The sequence below is a fragment of the Dromiciops gliroides genome, chromosome 4, assembly GCF_019393635.1.
Source record: "Dromiciops gliroides isolate mDroGli1 chromosome 4, mDroGli1.pri, whole genome shotgun sequence".
NCBI classification, from domain to species: Eukaryota; Metazoa; Chordata; class Mammalia; order Microbiotheria; family Microbiotheriidae; genus Dromiciops; species Dromiciops gliroides.
Genome location: NC_057864.1, coordinates 11611751 through 11630742, shown reverse-complemented (window position 1 = coordinate 11630742; position 18992 = coordinate 11611751). Strand labels below are relative to the sequence as shown.

Sequence of the window (18992 nt, the reverse complement as noted above, 5' to 3'; positions counted from 1 at the left end):
GTGACAGGAAAGAACCTTTCAGTCCTGCTTTGTTGCTTTTCTTAGCAAAATGCCCTCTTCCTTATGTTCAGGAAGTCATTTAGCAGAGACCTCTACTCGATTAAGCTATTCCCCAATGGAACAAAGCTGTTTTTCAGAAATCTGGAAGCCCAGTTTTAAAAGAACTCTGCCTGGGAGAGCACATGGTATTTACACTTTGTGGGAAGTCTGCAGCAATAGTGCAATGCAGCTCCCATGTGTGAGTCTCCATTTCCCTGTGTCAGTTTTTAAAAGGGATAATTTGGGCGCAGAACAGCTAGAAATATCAGGACGACCGAGTAATTCGGATTTGAGGATCCCAGATTTAAAGCCAGAAGGAATCTTGGAGACCTTCTAGCACAAAGCCTCTTGTTTTATAGATGAGCCAAAGGAAACATGGGACAGCTAAGTGACTTGCCCAAAGTCACACCCTGGTTGTAATCATCAGAAACGGAACTCGAACTCAGGTAATGATTCCAAAGTTGACACTGAGCCATGTAGCTTCCAAAATTATTAGAGAGCTGATTTTAAAGACTGCTTTTTGGAGTTTCTCTTGACTTTTGAGAGGGCAGCACCCTTGACCTTATCTGGGGCAGCTTTTATTTGTTTGTTTGGTTTTTGGTTTTTGGTTTGGTTTTCGTTTGGTTTTTTGTGAGGCAATTGGGGTCAAGTGACTTGCCCAGGGTCACACAGCTAGTAAGTGTTAAGTGTCTGAGGCCGGATTTGAACTCAGGTATTCCTGACTCCAGGGCCAGTGCTCTATCCACTGTGCCACCTAGCTGCCCCAGGGGCAGCTTTTAAAGGAGAATCATCGGGGAAAAGAATTTTAGGACATCCTAGTCAGAGAAAACTTGCTGCTATAGGACCCTTCCCCCATCCTTCCTCTTCTCGCTCCCTTTGCCCACAGCCCCTGCTTTCTTTTATTGGTGGTACCATGTTGGCCTTTCACAGTGTTCATAGTAAAGGTTGATTCCAATGGTCTCTGGTGGCAGGAAGAACATAGCAGGATCCCTGCCCTGCCTTGAGATCTCCCAAAATGCCTGTTAGACAAAACTGGGCTTCTTTTGCAGAGCCAAGCAAGGAGGAACAGCCTCCTGAGAGTTGTGGAAGGTGAGGCATCCATAGGGAGGAGCCCAGCACAAGACATCTGAGCCAGGTCACTTGGCCCCTGGAAACAAAGCTCCAGTGATCCTTCCGGTCCAGATGCCTTGCATGCTCAGTAAAGCCACATTCTAGTTTTCTTGACACTAAGCAGTTTTATGGGCCATGTGGTAATTCTTCTCTTCCTGGTTTACCTGATCAGAAATATCTATTTAAAGGTTGTTGCCTTTAATTCACCTTCCAAGCCAGTAAAAGTTGCTGGCTTACTTCCATCATCACCAGACAAGTAGAGAAACTGGTTTTCAGGCAAATCTCCAACCTCAGGCATAATGTCACCAGGTTAACATTGTTTTCTTTTTCTCCAAGCTCCCCAGGTCTCCTTGAAATCATTCCAAGATGAACCTCATCATATTGTACCTCTAAGGGCTTCCATCTTTAAAGACCATTTGACTTCCGGTAAGTCCATAGTGTTTTAAGGCTTCTAAGGTTTGTCTCACATCCTTCCTGTGAAACAGGGAGTCCAAGCATTATTATCATTCCCATTCTTAAGATGAGGAAAATGAGGCCCAGAGAAGGAACGGGTCCAGGGTCAGAAAGCTCTTAAGTGTTGGTGCTGGAAATCGAGCACAGACATTTTCAGGGGCTGAGGGAAGAGTGTGGGATTCGGAGTCAGAGCACCCCAGAGGGAGTCGCCAATACTAAGAAATGCACACACAGTTCTTGCGCCCAAGGAGCTTACGTTCTAATGGTCTCATTTTCCTCCTTTCATAATTTCAGTCAGTGAATTCGTCCAAATCACACCATGACTGAGGACTCTCTCTTGGAGCCTCTTCTCCCTCTGTCCTATGTCACTTGGTGATCTCATCAGCTCCCAAAGATTCCATTATTATTTCTATGGTGAGGATTCTCAAACCCCAACCTCTCTGCTGACTTCTAGCCTCACATCTCCAGCTGCTTATTTATTACACATCTGAGGCTGGATGTTCTGGAGATGTTCTTCAGCTCACCATGTCCAAAACCCAGCTGCCTGTCTTCACCACCCCACCCCCACCCTGACCATCCCTGGTTAGCTGCAGCATGGGCCAGACTACTGGGGCTAGTGGTATTTTACACTTCCCAAAATGAGGCATATCAGAGCCAGGGGTGCATGATCATCCCCATTCTGGACTTAGCACACAGCTGTGGCCTTATCAGCCGTAGCACCAGCATTAGCCCAAAATAAGAGTGTGTGAGAGAAGCATTGAGATGGGCAATGAATTGGTCCAGGTGAACAGGAAAGGGAGGGAGGGAAAGTCTTCAGGAAGTTTCAAAGCTGCTTCAGTGACCCCAAGTTTCCCTCCAAAACGATAGCCCATCTTGGGGGCAGCTAGGTGGAGCAGTGGATAGAGCACTGGAGTCAGGAGGACCTGAGTTCAAATCTAGCCTCAGATACTTGACACTTATTAGCTGTGTGACCCTGGGCAAGTCACTTAACCATCATTGCCCCACCCCACCCCCCAAATGATAGCCCATCTTTTAAAAACCAAAATCTGAACAGTGTTGCTATCTAGCAATGAAACCCAAATTTATGCAGAATTAAAATGAGTATCCCACAAGGCGAGGGAGAGGTACAAGGTACACTATATAATCAATGAGGAACTCAGAAGAGCAACAGACATACAGGATTTCACCATGGAAATTAATGATGGGAAAAGGTGTGGCAAGTGCAAGGAGTTACAGGTGGACTCTGAGAGCTTCTCTGGTATCCTCATGGTGTCAGGTTAAGAGCAATAGAGGAAGATCTCCAGTATTCTCCATGACAGAGAAATACACAAGCTTAAAAAGCAGTGGGTTGGAAAGATGATGAACTCAAAGGATAATAGATAGTCTTTGAGCTCCATTAGGATTTTTGTGGTATCAAGAGAAATTTAGGGGGGTCTCCACTGTGTTGAATGGACCCTGTGTAGTGGACTTATGGACAGCCATGGACGAGAGTCCCACAGGATGGACAGGCATAGATGGGTTGAGATCTGTAACATCTACATTGATGGGATAATGCATACACTAGATTTGAATATTTAAGTGTCTCCATTGAACATAGAATACACTCAGTCAGTCAACAAGCGTTTATTTAACATTTAATATGTATGGAGCACTGAGCTCACCTTCTGGGACCATAAATACAAGCAGAAAGAAAGACAGTCCCTGCCCACAAGGAACATTCTAATGGGAAAAGACATAAAAAGAAATTTAAACCCGGGGAGGGGGGAATGAAGGTGTCCTGTAGCCTGGAGTGGAGTGAGACCCGGCTGGCCTGGGCACCCTCCTTGACTGGAGGTTCTGGAAGGATCCACTGGATCAGAATAAGAAGCCACAAGGGCAGAGAGTAATTTCAGTGTGTGAACTCAAGGAATGGAGAGAGTATCCAGGATGAAGAGGTTTTCTGGGGCATGGTAGAGAAGGTCTGGAGTGTAGCCTGGAGAAGAATGAACCTCACTTTAAAAAACTCAGTAAAGGGTAATTAAATGACTCAATAAATTATTTTTGTATCAACCAAAAATAAGTTTATAATGTTGTATAGTTGGGGGCAGCTAGGTGGCACAGGGGATAGAGCACAGGCCCTGGAGTCAGGGGACCTGAGTTCAAATGCGGCCTTAGACACTTAACACTTACTAGCTGTGTGACCCTAGGCAAGTCACTTAACCCCAATTGCCTCACTAAAAAAAAATAATAATAATTTAAAAATGTTTTAAATGTTGTATAGACCACAAAAAATTTCCAAACAACCTACATTCTCCTTCCATTAGGAATGTCTGGTCTGCATTCTAAGATTTAAAGAATTTTAAAATCTCAAGGCCAGAAATGTTCTTCAGTGTCCTTTGATCCCTCTGCAACATCCCTGACAAGGGGTCATCCCACCTCTGCCTGAAGATCTGAAAATTTAAGATGCCATCTATGCCATCACCCAAGTAATTGACAGAAATTGTAAGCCAAAGCCAAGTGATGGTCCCTTGGCCGCTCCATTGAGGACTGGCTGCCAAGGTAGAAGGTAGAATCTTGGGGAGGAGGAATGATAGATTCTTTGTGTTTGGATTATCAGGACCTAGGAGAGAGCTTGGCACAAAGGAGATGCTTAGTAAATACTTATTGATTGGCTGGAGTTGATGTCGGAACATTAGTGGCTCTGTGGGCATAAAGCCAATGCTGAATCCACCTAAGGATGCTGTTACCTCAGCCACCTTCACCACCTTTGTCTACTAGCTCATCCTGAGAGACACTGCCCAGTCCAAGTACCCTGTTTCAGCATTATTCCCCCAACAACTAATATGAGGCTGGTCTACCCATGGCTGTTTTTAGGTTGACCCCCGTTGGGTCATACAGAGGCAGTTAGTCATGGTCCAGTGACAGAGTACAGAATTTAGGAACCCAGATTCCTAGGTCGTGTTTCCCCAGAGGGCATAAGTTCAAATCCCACATACTCAGTCTGCAACTGTCTGTGTGACTTCACTCTTCTGGGACTCGGCTTCTTTCTCTGAAAAAGGGGGCTTCCTAAGGTAGACTAGAAGATTTCTAGGTTACTTCTAGCTCTGAATCCTGTGATCTCTCCAGTCTTCTCCAAGCCAAGCCAACAAATATTACATGCACACTATGTGTAGATCACTGTGCTAGACGCTGGTGCATAGAAATAAAACATGGAAAACCGTGTTTGGCCTCAAAAAACTTATATTCTAGTTGGGGGTAGGGATTAAAATTTGCTAAGGAGTGAAGTAAAACAGTGTAGTCGGCATTTCAGCAAGTATCTTATATGTATATAGTAGGTGTGGAGGTTCTCAGTAATGTTGTATGCATCATGACTGATGGATGGACGAATGGATGGATAGGCGGATGGATGGGTTCATGGATAGAAAGAGGGGTAGCTAATGGATGAATGAATGGATGCATTCACACCCAGAAATGTCCTGCTTTTATAATCCAGTGCAGGGCAATGCTGGCATGCCAATAGTGATTTGGGGGCTTGGTCCTCTAGTTCTCTTAAGACCAACATAATGCTCTTTTCAACAGATTAGAAGGAGCGACCTTTTTACTTTTAAAATGGAAGCTAATTGAACACGAATATTGTTCACTTCTCACAGAAGGTTAAGAGAAACAACAAAGACCCAGACCAAAGCCACAGCCACCACAGAAGTTAGTTTTGCTACCTGTAAAGGACGATTGGGAATTCTCCCGTGGGTCAGACAAACCAAATAAGGTGCTTCACCAAAAAGGGTCCCAACAAAAGATGCACACACAAGCACAGAAAGGGACTGAGCCTGACCACATTTTCAGAATCACATGTCTAGAAACCCTCTGACACCAGCCCTCTATGCATGCAAGTTTTCTGGACTGAAAGGTGGTTTGCAGAGAAGAACCTTCCCTATCAAAAGAGATGCTTTCCACCATGTACAAAGAAAAAAGAAACTAAAAAGTAATTCGGGGGCAGCTAGGTGGTGCAGTAGATAGAGCACCAGCCCTGGATTCAGGAGGACCTGAGTTCAAATCTGGCCTTAGACACTTAACAATTACTAGCTATGTGACCCTAGGCAAGTCACTTAACCCCAACTGCCTCACCAAAAAAAAAAAAGTAATTCAGACATTGATTCTTACACTTGGTCTATTAATATCATTGTTGAAACTGAAAGAAGAAATCATATTTCAAAAGAAAAGTTCCCTTCTCTCCTATTCCCAATCCTCTTATTCAGTATAGCAGGTAAAACAGATGGTCAATAAATACTCATGGAAGGACGGATGGATGGATGGGTGGGTAGATTGATTTGCTTCCAACTCTCTATTTTAGCCCTTCCCTCCAGGGTCACTGTTTTATCAAACCAGAAGAGTTTGCTTGGAATGGAACCAGTTTTTATGTATGTCTGTCTAAACAGTAAATCAGTTCATATACTTTAAAAATCAGCCCTTACAAACAAACAAAAAAAAATCAGCCCTCCACTCAGGCAATAGAGGGAATAACATTAACAATGTCTCCTATATACCATTGCCATTATCCCTTGCTCACTGAGGTGAGCACTCCCATCCATTACAGTGGTTTCCCACATCTACTGTTTCCCTACAGTCTCCATTGTGTGGCTGGCTATTAAAACAGAAGCCCATGAAGCACAATCTCCTCTCTTCTCACCTCCTACCCCATTGCAGAGACATCTAAGCCAAGCACTTGTCTCTTTCCCCCCCTTTTCAGGCAATACAAATCCTACCGTTGGGCTTTTGTCTGGAGTGGTCCTCTGTGTCACTGTGCTGTCTACTCTTTTCTTGACTGTGATATTTAAACAATCACTCAGAGTCAGGTAAGTGTGTCCAGGACTTACCCTGTCGATCCTTACACCACACGCCCACTCCTCCAACTTCGGTCACCAAACATTCGAATAATGTCTGTCTCCACAAGGACAAAACTGATATGGTTTGCCAGTCAAGTCAATGAAAAAATCCAATCCAAAAAATCCAAAAAAATCTAGTCAATTCCCTGGATATTTTGGATAAGCATCCAACAACTGCTTTAACTTTTTCTGCCCAGCTTCCTGAATGGATTTTTTTTCTTAAGTTGATGCAAATGTATCAATCAAAAAACATTTAGTGGGTGTCTATTCTGTGCCAAGAAACTGCCAAACGCTAAGGCTTCAAGCGAAAGAATGAATGGGTCCTTACCTTCAGGGAGCTTTTATTTTATCAGAAGAAACAACAGGTGCAAGTGTAGAGAGAATAAATACAATCTGAGTGAGACACAGCTTAGACCATCATCAGAACATCAAGGTTTTCATCATCTCAAAGGCAAAGGGCTATGGTCATTTTGAGGTTCTGAATCCCCCAACTTCAATGAGTAGTGAACTTTTGTTTCTTTCCTCTTTAAACAAACCACCACTCATCTGTTTTTCCACCAAGAAAGTATGACTTTACTAAATGATCTTTCCGTGTTTGCAAAAGAGAAATGTATCTTTAAAAAAATAAGCCGAGGACAATGAAGATGATGTGACCAGATCTCGGTAGGAACTCTTGGGATGGTCAGCATTGAAGATGATGCCAATTACTGAAACGTTCTTTGGAGTTCTTGTGGCTTCTATGGCTTTTTTGAATGAAGTTGACATTATGATCCTACTTAAAGCACCATCATAATTTCTAAAAGGAGATGCTATTTTGGGAGGTTTGGACAATAAACTTAGAGCTGAGGTTGGGGGGGGTGGGGAAGCAGAGAAAAGAAAAGAAAGGGAGAGGGGAAGAGGGAGTGAAAGTGTAGGAACCTCTAGTAGGGTGGAGACAAAGTGCCAACATTGTTCTCCATACCTAGAGAAGATGGTCAATCCTTTGGGAAAGTCAGTGGCCGTGCTGGACATCCCTTGGGATTTGAAATCAGAGGACCTGTGTTTATATACTTGGTGCTGCCACCTGTCATGTGTGTCCTGGAGGAAGTCACTTGCCAAACTGCATGTCAAAGCTGGGGTCTCAATTTCTTTTTCTGTCAAATGAGCTAATCCTATTTATACTAGCTCCCTGGTAGAGCTGTTGGGAGGAACATAAATGGAGAGGACTGGACGTTTTGACCTATGAGGATTGGCAAAGGGAACAGGGCAAGCCTAGCTCAGAGAAAAGAAGACTGGGCGGTGGGGAGAGGAGGGGTGATAGGTGTCTTCCTGTACTGGAAGACCCACCCTCATTTAGAGGAAGGATTAGAACCCTCTGCTTCCCCAGAGGTCAGGACTGGGATCCATGGGGGAAATGCAGATAGCACAGTTTGGGCTCAGTGTCAGAAGACCCTTCCCAGCAGCTGTCCTGCATCAGAAGGGCTTCTTTGAGAGGGGGGGTCGTCTCCTACCATGGAGGTCCTTTTGTTTGGCAGGGCAACGAGGGTTAAGTGACTTGCCCAGGGTCACACAGCTAGTAAGTGTCAAATGTCTGAGGCTGGATTTGAACTCAGGTCCTTTATCCACTGCCCCACCCCCCAGGGTCTTTAAGCAGAGGCCCTTTGTTGAGTGTGTTGTGGAAGGAAATCTTCCGTTCTTGGACTAGAAGCCTCCGAGGTCTCTTCTCTAATTCTGTAATAACATTTCAGGCCTTAAATGACCCAGATAGAATCCTATTCACAGAGCTGTTAAGAGAAAGGCTCAGGAACCTGCTCCATAATTTCAGGCTGCTTTTAATTAAGCCAGGCATAAGCCCTCGGAGACCTTGTCCTTAACCATGCTTAACATAAAATCATTAACATTAGCATCATGAACAAAAGATTCTCATTGAGCTTCGCAAGGCAAATGGGGAAACGTGTCAGCAAAGAGCAGCCTTTTGGTGGCAAGGAGAGGTACAGGAGTTGGACAGGAAATATTTTTAATGTATTAATACATTTTGAGAGGGGGGAGAGAGAGTGGGGGAGGAGAGGGAAAGGGGAGGGAGAGGGAGAGAGAGAGGGAGGGAGGGGGAGGGAAAGGGAGAGGGAGACAAAGGGAGAGAAGTGATTCTAAAGTCAAGGTAATTGTTATACACAGGAATATATCCTGTTGTCTAATAATCACCTGGGAATTGTCACATCCTCATATGGGAAACAGAAATGGAAATAAGCATAGAAAACATTTCAGATAACAGTAAGAGGGAGAGTGGGAGCCCATTTTTGGTACCTCCTAAGATGCCCAATGATCTGTCCTAAAGATTCTCATAAGTGGCCAGGAACAAGGATTCTTGTTGTACAAAGTGGTTTTTAAGCTGACCCTTAAAGTGACCAGGATTGTGAGAAATAGAGGTGAGGAGGAAGTGCAGGAGATGGAGTGTCACATAAGCAGGAAAGGCAGTCTGGCCGGGCTGCTGAGGCGCTAGGTGGTGTCACAGTGCACAGAGCACTGGGCTGAGTTCAAATGTGACCTCAGACACTTAGTAGCCATGTGACCCTGGGCAAGTCACTTAACCTGTTTGCCTGTTTCCTCATCTGTCAGATGAGCTGGAGAAGGAAATGGCAAAGCCCTCCGTATGTCTGCCAAGAAAACCCCAATGGGGTCAGGAAGCATCAGACACAATTGAACCAGTGCTAATATTCCTGACAGCTCTCGTTTCTCTAGTAGCTCAAGGTTTATAAAGCGCTTTCCTCATAACCAGCCCATGAGGTAGGGGTTCATAGGTATCATTATCCCCATTCTGCAAATGAGGAAGATGAAACCCAGGGAGAATAAATGAAGCTCAAATAGCTCAGTCAATGTGAGTGTGAGCTTCCCAAGCCTCTTGGGCTCCCAAGTTCACACCTCTTCCTGCCGTGTCACACCCAAACAGAACTGAACTGGGCGATCCATAACCAAACACTTCTTGTAACACTTCATTTGGGATGTTGTTGGGCTTTTTAAGAATTAAAAGAAGACTCCTATTGTTGCTGCCAAATTGGCTTCGTGAAGACATTCCCAACGTGAGGAATAGCTGTGCCATGAAAACCTTACAGGTAGGCGCTGCCAAAAGCTATTGATGGTTGTGGGAGAGGGGGTGTTCCTGGGGCTGGGGAGAGGGGTAAAATGGGGGCAACTTTTCTGTTGAAAGTATTTGCTTAAAAACTAACCCTTGGATCAAAAGGAGGCAAAGATAAGCAGGATGGTGCTGGAACCACTATGAAATGTGAAATCGGTCATGCTCCCAACAGAAACCTAAGCTGTAGGTATTGGAGATTCGAGGTTTCGTATCTTAGGACCAAAGATTTGGAACTGGGAGGGAATTCACACATCACTAAGCTCCTTCACTTTCAAAGGGGGAAACTGAGGCCCAGGGAAATGAAGTGTTCCAGGTCACACAGGTAGTGAGTGTCAGGGGCTTCTGAGTTTAGCACTACTGTCTGTAGATATGCAGTGCTCTTTTCCTGTTCCTCTTGTAAGCTTATTAAGTTTATCTACTCCATGCCAGGCCCTGTGCATATTGGATCCAGAGCTTGTTGATTGAAATGGCAAACAAGTGATAGAGCTGGGACTTAGGCCTGGGCCTCTCTCCAGGATAGAGGCCCGGGAGGGAGCTCATGAATCAGAGAAGGGGCGGGTGTGCTCTCGGGACGGCCCAGGGTGGCAAAGTGCAGAGAGGCAGAAGCTCAGCCCAGAGGGAGAAGAGGTGCGGCCAGGCCCATCCTCATGGAGGGCTGAGGCGGACACTAGCGGAGCACCAGGGCTGCCCATTGGCCATTCCTCCCTCTTGCTGCTTGACCCACCCATTATTTTTCTGGTGGTCTTACAGTTCTCTGATGACTTTGCCCTGCTTAGCAACCCGGCTTCAGATTCCGCTTCTGACGTTTGGTGCCTGTGTGACCTTGGACAGGCCTTGTCCCATCCTTGGGCCTCAGTTTCTTTATCTGTAAAATGAGGGGTTGGCACAAGTCCAGAGGAGTCACAATGCAGCTTACGAGCCTCCTCCTGATGAGGAGGGGGTTGGCTCAGGGTGCAGAAGGAGACAGGGGTGTTTTGGAGGTGACCCACAGAGGAGCCTCCTGCTTGGCTATGCACACTTGTTCCAAGGCTTTGGTTTTCCTTTTTTCCTTATTTTTCTAATGGGAGCAGGAGGGGAAATAGAAGGGGGGAAACAATTTTTGTTCAGGAAAAAAGGAGATTAAATAAGGCCCAACAAAATAAAGCGAGAGGGGAGAAGTGACCGACATAAGAGGCCCCCTGCAGCTCCAGGGGCCTTGGATACTAAGGTATTACATCCCTCTCAAGGTCCTGTGCCCTCCACTGTGGGGGTGACAAGGCCAGCATCCATTGAAGAGACAGGTGGTGGACAGCATCTCTCCAGCCCCTCAAAGTCAGGCTGCGCCTCCTTCCCCAAGGACACCATTGTAATTCTGTTTTACATCATTGTTTCATTGTTGACAATAGTCACCACTGACAAGTGCTTTAAATGCTTGTCATATTTCATCCTCCCAAGAACCCTGGGAAGAGGTTGTCACCTTCAGGGATTGTCTCCATCTGGAAGGTAATCAGACTCAGTTTTCCCCCACAGTTGGGGAAAGGGATTCAAGCACAGAATACCGAGTTACATAAAGATGAAGAGACTGAGGTTCAGGGGACTCCTCTGATTTCTTCACAGTCAAATAGCTAATGAGTGTCTAAGGCTAGAGATGACCTGGGTCTCTTCTGATTTCTAGGACAACATCCTCTGCCAGAGGCTGGCAAAGGACCACCCGCTCCACTGATAGGGAGAGCCCCCAGGCTGGGCCAGAACAGATTCTGGGCCCGGTTTGGCCCTTAGGCCAGAGTCTGCTAACTGACCCCAGCCCTGTGCTGAACTCCTTCTCATGCATTCCGTTTTATAACTAAACCTAGCCATGATGTGGCAAAATACCTCAGTCATGTTGCCTCAAGAAATTTACTGTTCCCTATAGAGGGTGACCCAAAAATACATTTTAAAATTGTAAAAGCTTAAAATACCAATTAAATTAAAGCATTAATACTATTTGGGATACCCTATATACACATGTTTGTATGTCAGTATATATACACATACATGTGTATAATGATAGAATGTATGTATTTTATATGTATTTTCACATGTACAATATAAACACTATATATAACAACAATATATAATATAATAACTAATGTAAATAAAATATTAATAATAGACAGAAGTGTCTGGATTAATATTTGGTCTATTAGCTAACAAAAGTAGGAAATGAGGGGAAATAAGGTGAGGAAGAAGAATGATAAGAGAAGGCGGAAGCCATCAAAAAGCTGAATGGAGATAGAATTCTAATCTTCCATTCTGGGCTTCTTAGATTTCTTCTGTGGAAATGACTCATTTTTTCCCTCTTCTAGGAAATAAGTGAATTTATCATGAATAATTCCAGCGAGCCATTCCTCGATCCAGATCCAATCGTCACAGAGATAGAGGAAACCTACCCCCGCAAAGAGCTCCAACCCACGCTCTCCCCAATGGAGAACACAACAGAGCTGGTGGCGATCCAGGAGCACCTGCAAACCTCCCCACTTGAGGACTTGACCATCATTTATCTCCCTGATCGCAGCACTGGCTACAAACCACAGGTTTCCAATCTGGTCCCTGTGGAGAACCCTCCCTGCGACATCAGTGGCCTGAGTGTCACGGCCCTGGAATCCCAAGGCAATGCCTTGGGGCTGGGTAAGAATGTGGTGATCAGAAACTGCCCGAGCCCAGTTTTCCTCTGCTCCAGCCCCAATGCCGCGAGGGACTTTGTCTCCCTGGCAGGAACAGGCCTCCCCTTTGACCACAGTGGGTCCGCAGAAGGGCCAAAGGAGACTGAAATGGAGACCGGGATGATCTTGGAAAGGCAACCATCCAGGGAGAGCCTTCCAGAGCAGATCCTGCTGCCTGATGACCTGGTCTCTTGTTTAAGGGCCACAGGGGAGGAGGAGTCCCCAGGTGTCCAACCTTATTTTCCACAGAGCTTTGGAAGGCCGTTTCTGTAGGATCTTCCCCTTTCGTAGGAAAGGTTCTGTCTCACCCCAGATGATCCCATCGAAGTTGCTGCCTGGCCTGAAGTCTGGTCTTTGTCTTGTCGCCGGGGTTGGGAGGGGTGGATCCTAGGTCTGGGTGGAAGATGCCTCATGGTCATAGGAACAGAGGAGCAGGGAGGCCAAAGACCCTTCATTTCTGAGCTGCAGCCTTCTTTCTCTCACTGGTCTCTCCTGAAGGCTCTTTGCATTGAGAATGGCTCCTTCGGGGCAGCTAGGTGGTGCAGTGGATAGAGCACCTGCCTTGGATTCAGGAGGACCTGAGTTCAAATCCGACCTCAGACACTTAACACTTACTAGCTGTGTGACCCTGGGAAGTCACTTAACCCCAACTGCCTCACCAAAAAGAGAGAGAGAGAGAGAGAGAGAGAGAGAGAGAGAGAGAGAATGGCTCCTTCCCATGTGTGAATAATCGGCCTAGGAAACCAGGAGATGGGGACAGTGCTGGTAAGGCCTCTGAATGCTCTCACCAGCACTGAGCACTCCTCACGGGACACAGCTCTCCCTGATATCTCTCCACAGAGGATCCTCCCAAGGCCCTTTGACAATACTGTGGCCATTACTGAAATACATGGGTTATGCATCACTTCTCCCTGACCCTGCTGTGGGACTGGCCTTCTTTGCTTTCTGAATGCACGTGTCTGGACGGCTTTTGCATCACTTCTCAGATGCCTCCATAGCTTATACTCAGTGGGCATAATTTCCCTTTGGGTCACCTGTAAGATCATCTTCTGGTCACCTGAACCTTCTGAGTCCAACATGCCCCATGGTTCAGATGGCTCCAAAGGCATCCTCCAGCCTGGGTATCAAAGACATGAGTAGCTCTGGGTCATTGAAAGTCCTGCACGATTTCTCAAAGGTGATCTATCCATCCCCACCTTGTTCTCTTAGTCCATTCTGAGACCAGCTCAGCATCCATATGTAGCATCTCCCCCAAGAGGTCGGTACTGATGGGTCAACCAACAGGGTGTCTACCTGGCTGTGTTGTCATCATCGTCATCTTCATCTTCATCATGATAACTAGCATTTATATGGCATTTTTATGTTGGCCGACAAAACCTTTGACACGTTATCTCATTTGATTCTCATAACAGCCCTGTGAGGTAGGTGCTGGTATACATTTTATTATAGTTATCCCTTCCACATCATGGGGATTAGAGGTGTGGTACCCCCTTGATCTAGAAAATCCACCTAAAATGCTTCGGTCCTCCCTTCATACCAGAAAAGAAGTCTGAATTATTGTGGCATTAAAAGATAAAACACGTAGATATTACACAATACCATACACACAGTCTGTGCATTTCTGAGCTTCTAAACTTGATTGTCTGCTGGCCTGTGCATAACTATGGCATAAAGCAGAGGTTTCTGTTCTCCGAAGCTGCTCAGGCCTATCCTAGGGAACCTACCCAAAGGCCCCAGAGAAGAGCCATTACTTACCCGTGGGGCCCCCCAGCTATGATCTGGGCTGCCAAGGACATTGTGCCAATGGTTCTGGGCTCTGGAACACCACTGGCCTCCTCAAGATGATGGATGCTCAAAGCCCCTCAATGAGATCGACCTAGTCATGTACACATGGAAAACAACGTGGATGCTAAAAGCAAGTCTTTTTAGGGGATCCTGTATTTACATCTATATACATATTCACGCGGAAAGCTCCTGTGGGGTCATAGATCTGTATCTAGAAGAGACCTCAGAAACCATCTCCTTCATTTCACACACGAGGAAACTGAGGCCCAAGGGCATAAAGTATGGAGGCAGATTTTATTCCCGGTCCTCTGACTTGAGCTTTTACTCTTTCCTCTGGTACCACACTGCCTCTCCTTTCTCCCTTTAGTGTCTGTAGCTCCATCCCATGGCTGCCAGGCCCTCTGTTCCTCTCGAAATCTGAAACTACAGCTGAGCTGAGTCTCATGATCCCAGCACTTCCTGGCTCCGGGTCCTCTGTAGTGTATCTATTCTACCAACCAGGGTGCAGTCATGGGGAGCTTTCTTGGGACGAGGGGCCAATTTTGTTACCACTGCATTAGTATTCTTCAAAAAGTTGAGTTTCATATGCACCCCTCTTTTGGTCCTCTGTGTATTGAAATGTTCATCTTTTTTGATGATTATTAAGTTCATAATAAAAAAGCAAATGTTTTTTAAAAGTAGAGAAAAAGAATGCACTTGCTGAGTTTGGGCCCAGAGGGCAGACATGGGAGTTGTTGGGAGAAGTGACCAGTGAAGGAGATGGGGTTCCATGCAGAAGGGTGCTACGGCCATCTCCCGCTCTAAGTGGCTAGAGAGCTCATTGTTAAATGTTCAGCATGAGCATGGGTGCCTTGGAAATGCCAACACAAATCCGAGCTTGATGCACTGTTCTGTGGATGGTCTAGACTTAAGAAGCTGATGGAGAAATTGGTTTTTGTTTGTTTGTTTTTAGAAACTGTTAACAATGCATATTAAACATAAAAGTCGGCTGTTTGTTAAATATTTACCAGGACACCCCTGGGGGTAAGGTAAGGCTTCCTTATAATTAGAGCTAGTCAAAGAGAACAAAACAGAAAGAGGGGAAAGACCCACAGGCACAAAATTAGTGATAGTAGCTTTTTATGGGCAAAGGATTGGAAACAGGGGGGGTGGCCGTCTACTGGTTAAACAAATGATAGTATATTAACATAATGGAATAATATTATTCCATAAGACAAGATGAAGGACATAATTTCAGGAAAACCTGGGAAGACTTGTATGAACTGATGCAGATGGAAGGAGCAGAGACTGGAGAACAGTTTAAACAACTACCCTGTGAAGTAAAACAACTTTGAAAGCCTTAAACTGCTGTGGATACAGTAACTCCTTACAAGTTCAGAGAACTGATGATGGAGAGTGGGATCATCTCCTTATGGACAGGAAAGGACGGATTCAAGATGCAGGAGACCTACATCTTCAGACACAGCCAGTGTGAGAATTTGTTTTCCTTCATTATGCGTATTTGCTTTAAAAAAGCATTTTTGTTTTGTTTTTCTTTTTTGATAAAAGAAAGAGGAAAGGTGGAAGAAAGAAGAAATGTACTTTTGTTTATTGAAAAACACATTTAAATACCCCAAAGCATCATAGTCTACCCTGGGAAGTAATGGTTTTTCCCCAATCTGGAGATATTTGAGGGAAGCTTGGTGACTCCTTGTCAGATACGTTATTCATGGGAATTCCTGTTAAGGTTTAAGTTAGATTTAATGGCCTCTGAGGTCCCTTCCAACTCAGACTCTGTAATTCTGTGAAATCATTCATAATTCTCATGTACTTCTCATTTTCAGAATTGTTGTTGTTTGTCTTTTATTCTCTGAGAGGACCATGACGTTAGGGTGGTGTCATGACTTGCAGTGAATTGGATACAAGTAAGGGAGGGCTATACAAGGTGACTAACCTCACCCTCTCCTCCAGAGGCATCTGGGTCCAGTGGCAAGGTACACATCAGGATGACTGGAGCTGGCCCCAGATGTTTAAGGCAACTGGGGTGAAGTGACTTGCCCAGGGTCACACAGCTCATAAGTGTCTGAGGTGAGGTTTGAATTCAGGTCCTCCCAACTTCAGAGCCAGTGCTCTATCCACTGCATCACCTAGCTGCCCCTTTTCAGAATTAAGGGAATGGTGATTCCCAGCCCTAGTTCACCATAAAGAAGATTCTTGGGCTGGAGAAGACAATGCTCTCCCAGCAAAGTCATTCCTCTAACAATTTAAGCCAAACAAAAAGTTGTTTCTAACACCTTCAGGCATCTACAATGAGTGACACCCTGCCAGAATACAGGAAGGAAATATAAGTTGTCAAACACCCAAGCCCCAGTGTGAGCCACAGAAGTGAAGGAGCCCAACACTGCTTTGAAGACTTTGAAGAAGGGGGTGGGGTAGGGACAGAGAATGATGGGAGGAGTGAGATGCTGGCGAGGGACCACCTCTGGTTAGTGAATACCCTGTCATTGGAGAGGCTGGATGACCCATTTATTGCCATGTATTGTAGAGGGGAATCTTGTTCAGGAACAGGTCAATCTTGGGGCTTCTGAAATCCCTCCGCGCTCCAAGATTTTGGCACATGTCCCAGTTGTTCACAGCTACGTCAAAAGCTGACCTCAGGAACTGACCTCGCACGCGCCTGTTTCTCTGAAAAAAGATTTCCCAGAATCATTGAGTCTCAGATGGTGCAGTCTGATGGGAAAATAGGGGGCAGGGGCTGGTTCAAAGGGAAGAGTATTTGACCTGGTGTCTGAACGCTGATTCAAGTCACCATGCGGTCTGTCCGTCCTTCCTTTCTTCCTTCCTTCTTTTCTTCTTTTCCTTCCTTCCCTCCTTCTTTTCCTTCCTTCTTTCCTTCTTTTCCTTCCTTCCTTCCTTCCTCCCTTCTTTTCCTTCCTTTCTTCCTTCTTTCCTTCTTTTCCTTCCTTCCTTCTTTTCCTCCCTTCTTTCCTTCTTTTCCTTCCTTCCTTCTTTCCTTCTTTTCCTTCCTTCCTTCCTTCCTTCCTTCTTTTCCTTCCTTCCTTCTTTCCTTCTTTTCCTTCCTTCCTTCTTTCCTTCTTTTCCTTCCTTCCTTCCTTCCTCCCTTCTTTCCTTCTTTTCCTTCCTTCATTCCTTCCTTCCTTTCTTCCTTCCTCCCTCCCTTCTTTACTTCCTTCCTCCATTCTTTCCTTCTTTTCCTTCCTTCCTCCTCTCTTTCCTTCTTTTCCTTCCTCCCTTCTTTCCTTCTTTTCCTTCCTCCCTTCTTTCCTTCCTTCCTTCCTTCCTTCCTTCCTTCCTTCCTTCCTTCCTTCCTTCCTTCCTTCTTTCCCAAGCTTCTATAATTGTCACTGTGTGCCAAGCATTGTGCTACATGCTAGGGCCACAAAAACTAAACAATACAGCCCCTGTCCTCAAAAGGCTAACGTTCTACTGGAGGGAAAAAAGCATTATAAAGATAAACAAATAGGCAATATATAAAAAGCATTTTTTTTTTCAGAAGAGGTCGCTATGGACTGAGGGATTCAGACAAGGCCTTCTCTTCTTCCACACCTCAGCTGCCACAGCACTTGTAAAGCCTGAGATTCTCACTTCAAATCTCAGTTTAGGGCATCCACCCCCTCCTCCACCTTTGCCAGAGCCCTTCCTTGGGTTCTCCCTCCCCTCCCTCTTCCCCATTCAATCTCTGACTTGTATGCATCATACAACATCACATTCTATCATATCATACAATATTAGACAACATTTATTATCCAATCGTCATAATTCTGTGGGTCTCATCTCACCCCTTCGAATGTGGGCTCCCAAAGGGCAGAGACTGTTGCTTTTCATCTATGCGTCCCCTGATGCCTCACAGAGCGCCACTTAATAAAAGCTTGTGCAATGAGTGGATGGTTGATTGAATAAATGAAGTGGGCACATCTGGGCTGGATCTGGGGAATGGCCAGGGAGGAGATTACATGAAAGGAAGTAGTGTAAGAAAAGGCAAAGAGGGTAGGCTGAGCCTCATTAGGGGGAGACTCAACTGTCAATCCAAGAGTTTCCCTTGTTCTCTTTGCCCTTCCAACATTGGGGAAAAATCTATGCCCTGTTTGTCTGTGGGGAGCCCCGTCCCCCCAAACTAACTCCGGAGGGCCCCCTCGGGCTTTCCAATGGGGAGAAGCCCCTCCATCTCCAGCATGGATTTAGTGGAACTTGGAAGCCTCTTAATGAGGGTAGCAATGGCAGGCGGAGGATTCTTGGTGGGGCTTTTGTTGTTTGTTTTGTTTTGGGAATTTTGAGTTCTTGCTTATCTGAAATGAAGCCAGCATGGCTGCGCAGCAGACTGGCGTTGGAGACCTTGGATAAATGCATTTTCACCCCAACATGTTATTTTATTAATGATAACAATAGCAGCAGTGAACAGCTTTAAATGGTGACTCGAGACCAAGTTATCATCACCAAAGTTTGTGGAGGGGGCTACCTTTAAAGATCAAGGACTTTGTGACAAAATAGTTTATTACGTAAGGAAATGGTGGATGACAGACACCCGCCAGATACCTGGCAGGCGGAATTCTGTTTCAGAAGTAGCCATCTTTCATTTGCTTCCAAAGAAAAACCTCTATCTTACACACTCAGAGCTCAAAATGTCTCAGAACTCAACAAATAAAGTGTGCCGGGCCCAGACCATCATCCAGGCTACACTGTTGTCCAGGTACAACATCGAGCCACAAAAACTGTTGTTAATAGATGTCATCCTGTCAAATACGCACAGCTACATCTATTGCTGTTGCTTCACCACTTCAGTCCTGTCTGACTCTTCATGACCCCCTTCGGGGTTTTCTTGGCAAAGATACTAGAGGGGTTTGCCATGTTCTTCTCCAGCTCATTGTACAGATGAGGAAACGGAGGTAGACAGGGTTAAGGGACTTACCCAGCATCACACAGCTAGTGTGGGAGGCCAGAATTGAACTCAGG

General features: G+C 45.5%; 1 protein-coding gene across 1 annotated transcript in view; it reads left to right on the top strand.

Annotated features, from left to right (window-relative positions):
* IL23R (interleukin 23 receptor) overlaps positions 1 to 12886 on the top strand; it is a 71984-nt gene extending 59098 nt beyond the window's left edge. Inside the window, exons 8-11 of the mRNA XM_044005438.1 lie at positions 1486 to 1575; positions 6329 to 6434; positions 9463 to 9553; positions 11901 to 12886. Of these exons, the coding sequence (XP_043861373.1) occupies positions 1486 to 1575; positions 6329 to 6434; positions 9463 to 9553; positions 11901 to 12530 (917 nt within the window). The 3' untranslated portion in view covers positions 12531 to 12886. The remainder of the gene's footprint in view (positions 1 to 1485; positions 1576 to 6328; positions 6435 to 9462; positions 9554 to 11900) is intronic.
* The last annotated feature ends 6106 nt before the right edge of the window (positions 12887 to 18992 follow it).